This window comes from Sinocyclocheilus anshuiensis, unplaced genomic scaffold, assembly GCF_001515605.1.
Source record: "Sinocyclocheilus anshuiensis isolate Anshui unplaced genomic scaffold, SAMN03320099.WGS_v1.1 scaffold11, whole genome shotgun sequence".
Lineage (NCBI taxonomy): Eukaryota > Metazoa > Chordata > Actinopteri > Cypriniformes > Cyprinidae > Sinocyclocheilus > Sinocyclocheilus anshuiensis.
This window is the reverse complement of record NW_015551076.1, coordinates 772,364-776,725: the sequence shown is the minus strand read 5'-3', so window position 1 is coordinate 776,725 and position 4,362 is coordinate 772,364. Positions and strand designations below refer to the sequence as shown.

Below are 4,362 nucleotides of genomic sequence, written 5' to 3'. Positions count from 1 at the left end.
TATATTAAAATAGAAAACAGTTGTTTTAAATTGTATTAATATTACTGTTTTTACTGTATTTTTGTGCAGTCAGGATGACCATAAGAAACTTCTTTTAAAAAGCATAATGCCCGACACGATTTTCACGATTTTAGCCCTATTTTGTCCCGATTTGCTTGACGTAGGGTGTCGTGGGGAATTGTAGGGCGTCGGGGAAAATAGAAAACAGTTGTTTTAAATTGTATTAATATTACTGTTTTTACTGTATTTTTGTGCAGTCAGGATGACCATAAGAAACTTCTTTTAAAAAGCATAATGCCCGGTTCAGAGTACACGATTTTAGCCCTATTTTGTCCCGATTTGCTTGACGTAGGGTGTCGTGGGGAATTGTAAACGACAATGGGCGTCGGGACGCAAGATTCCATCGTTTCAGCTCATGTAGTGTGTCATAGTGGACGACAACCGATTCCGCGTCTGCGATGCTTCACGACATCAGGACAGAAAGACTAGCATGTTTAATTTTTTTTCTGTCACATTGGTGACGTTGACCAATAGCAGCACAGAAGCTCTTTCATACACAGGTTTCAAACATGGCAAAACTAAAGAATTATGAGATGGAGGAAAGGTTCGTGGAGCTGTGGCAGCAGTACTCCTGCCTGTATGATGTGTCATCGAGGGACTACCACGACAGAACAAAGAAAGAAAAATGCTGGCGAACTATAGCGGAAGCGCTTCAGCAATGTTTACACTTGTTTTCGGAAGTCAGTCGCTAGTTCCGCCTTCTCGATGACATCACGCACGTCGTTAAAGACGGCACGCGATGAATGGTCGGGAAGCAACGTGTAGTCTGACATGTTTCTTGTCCACGACGTGACAAGATTTTAGGAGTCAAAATCGTGTAATCTGAACTCGGCATAAGAGAATTTGTTAAACCCTCTCAATGAAGTGTAAACATGTTACAACCACTGATCTATAATAGATAATTTATACAGATCAGTGGTTACAATACAATATCATAACACTATAGAAAAGGTAAGAACAAATCACACAAAGACAATAAAATTCAATCACCATCTGAACAACAGATCCACTTAACTATGTGCGACACGACTACAAAATGCCTGAAAACTGATTCATAGTGTGACTTGAGGACAATAAGAACTCTGGAAATCCCACAGAAATGGCTGCTGGCGAATAGAAGCTGCGCAGAGTGATTCAGCTCAGCTCTTCACTCGAAGGTGTGGTAGTACGTCAGATTCTTTGTTCCTGCTGCTCTTCTGTAAATGCTGACGCGAATGACTCACCACAGCGAATTGGAATGTTTGTAATGTCACAATGCTCAATGCTTGCATAAGGTTATACTTCTAATGTTACGATGACAATCAAAATGACAAATGATAAGGCGCGATGTGAAATGTGGCAAAGCACATTTGCAAACAGTCTTTACCTGCATGTTCTGTCCTTGGAGATGCAGACGTTCTTTGCAGACCCCCTCATAGAAATCATAGTACTCCAGGAAGGATTTCTCCATCACGCTCCTAGTATGGAAAAACAATGCTCTTATAAGGGTGTTCAATAAAGAATAATAAGCAATGAACTTTTTTAAAGAAACACAGACACCCAAAATTCAAGTTTTAAAGTTTTAATCTAGCCGAAAACAAAATTGAAAATAAACTTTATTTGAAAATAAATAAACTGAGAAAATGTATGTAATAATAAACACTCAAATAAACACTTCTTAATACCAGAATTATGTCTCTACTCCAACTTGTTGAAATATAAGCATGCTAATGGTGGCTGTAATGAAAACTTGTTTTCATGACAGATTTATTCAAACATATATTAACTAATGAAGACAACAGGTTAATGAATATGTATTTAAGTATATTTATCAAAATGCTCCCCTCCTCTCTAGTCAGTTTAGTTGACTAACCAGTTTATGGACATTGAATGTCTTTCCTGAGGTAAATGTAACATTGTAAACAGTTTTACTGACATATTTTTTGCTGTTCACTACTCATTGAATGATTACATTTCAGTAAATTTCAGTTTCCTTCAACATACCATCTGATGTTCATTAATGTTTATTTTGTGCTAGTAAAGCAGAAGAGATGATCCATTCATGTGCCACTTAAATCTGTTACTTTACATTAAAAAGCAGCAGTTTTCTTTTTGTATTTTATGAGAAAATTAAAAGAATTTGAAAGCTATTAATTAAAAACGAGAAATCAATATTGTTAATCCAGCACTAGCACAAAATAGACATTGACACAGTCAAAAGTGTCAAAACGCAGAAACTGAAAATGGCAGTTTCGGATGAAAATGATTGGTTGCTACATTTTGGTGCATCACTAATGGTAATACTTGTGTGTGGACTACAAGCGCTTTAAAAATAACCCTGATTATGCAAAATGTTCAAGGGATAATCACTCACCACAAGGCATCAGGACACGACACTTTGCCCTCTAGCATATCACACACTGCAACTCGCATGGTCTCGTGGCGGATACACTCGTTATAGTTTTTGCTGTCACCTGGATGCCTTTCCTAGCAAACAGATGACAGTGCAGAATAAACGATAGCATTCACTGTGGATAGCAATCACAGATTACAGGAGGACCACATCAAGGCTTTAGATACTAAGAATGCATTGTGGGAGCTGTAGTACCTGCTCAAAGCCTGGCTCATTGTGGTAAGGGTTCTCTGTCATTAGGGACTGTATGGAGATGAGAACGGAGGAGATGCTCTGGGCGGGACTCCACGCTGGACCAGTCCAAGTGCTGTGGAAAGAAACAGCCATCAAAATCAGGATCATAACAAGGACAATAAAGCTAGCTATAACGATAACTACGTTAACTATATTATCATCATTCATTCACAGAAAGAAAAAAAAAAACCTCTGAAAGTGATTTCTACAATATTGATCATGTCTCGTTATCATTATGGATGTGATGTGGACTTATCTATTCTCACAGAATTAGAATGAATATTAAAACATGTTGTCCTTGGTGTAAACAGGCCTCAATTTTGGAACTAAAAGTGGTCAAGTAAAATACATGTGGGAATCCAATCACAAAAAGAAATCATTCTTACCCAAGGATGCTGAGGCAAACTTTGCCGTTGCGGTAGAAGTTGGGGTTGAAACGAACAGTGTTGTGCCCGGTAGTGATCAGTTTGACACGTGGAGGGTGAATGGGATAGTCGGGAGGACAGCGGAACAGGAAGAGGAAGAAGCCGCCCTCATATGGTGTGTCGAAGGGGCCAGTGATAAGGGCGTGAATCTGTGGAGACACGAGAAGGAAGACGGTTTATTCCAAACCACTACAGGGAGAATAACCAGAGACATCCATTCACTGCAGCAATTTCCATGACTTATTACAACATTTTCCAATACTTTCAGCATTTGTTAATTTAGGTTAATGTTAATTTTTATACCATTATTTACCATTGTTCATTGTTAATTCGTGCTTGTACATAAAATGTACATAAAAACATTAATAAAAAATGCAAAAAAAAAAAAAAAAACTTATTACAGGGGTGTCAAACTCATTTCCTAGAGGGCCACAGCCCTGCAGACCCTGCGTTCCATTCGGAAGGGCTCATCCCTATGCCCTAAACCCTTCAAAGGGTTGACCCTCCGGAGTGAGAGCTTCGAAGGGTTGAAGGGTGTAGGGGCACTTCGGTTTGGAACGACCCTTCATTGTGGTGGCCATGATTGTTTTCACTCCGAAGTGCCCTTTGGAGGGCGATATATCCCGTTTGGAATGCACCAAGAGTTTAGCGCCAACCCTAATTAAACATACCTGATACAGCTAATCATGCCCTTTAGGCTTATTTGAAAACTACTTGGTTTGTGATGGAGCTAAAGTCTGAAGGGCTGCGGCCCTCCAGGAACTGAGTTTGACACCGCTGGTTTATAAGTTTGGGGTCAGTTCAATATTTTAACGTTTTTAAAAGTTCATTGGTGCTGGTGCTGCCACGGTGGGTGTGGCTGGATCAGGAGCAGGAATTGGGACGGTGTTCGGCAGCCTCATTATTGGCTATGCCAGGTAATCAGCCTCTTAAACTTGGTTTATTTGTTATACATGTAGCTTGTGCCTAAATGGCTTTTTCTCCATTTACAGGAATCCCTCCCTGAAACAGCAGCTCTTTTCCTACAATATTTTAACGTTTATCATTTCATATGATGCGATTTCAATTTTTCCTTTCTCTTTGGAGTGTTACAAGCTCTTGGTTCATAAAGAAAATCTGTAAAGTTGCAAAGACTAAAGTCTCAAATCCAAAGAGATATTCTTTATAAAAGTTAAGAGTTAGCCACGCCTACCTAAAACGGCTCGTTCTAACACGCCCCCACATACCTACGTCACTATCTGGGAAGATTTG

At 39.4% G+C, this 4,362-nt stretch overlaps 1 protein-coding gene across 1 annotated transcript in view; it reads right to left on the bottom strand.

Annotated features, from left to right (window-relative positions):
- Nucleotides 1-4,362, bottom strand: part of LOC107662392 (ubiquitin-conjugating enzyme E2 Z-like) — an 18,570-nt gene that overhangs the window by 10,867 nt on the left and 3,341 nt on the right. The window contains exons 3-6 of the mRNA XM_016452387.1: nucleotides 3,073-3,260; nucleotides 2,648-2,759; nucleotides 2,414-2,526; nucleotides 1,427-1,517 (exon numbers count right to left, since the gene is read on the bottom strand). Coding sequence (XP_016307873.1) covers nucleotides 1,427-1,517; nucleotides 2,414-2,526; nucleotides 2,648-2,759; nucleotides 3,073-3,260 — 504 coding nt within the window. The remainder of the gene's footprint in view (nucleotides 1-1,426; nucleotides 1,518-2,413; nucleotides 2,527-2,647; nucleotides 2,760-3,072; nucleotides 3,261-4,362) is intronic.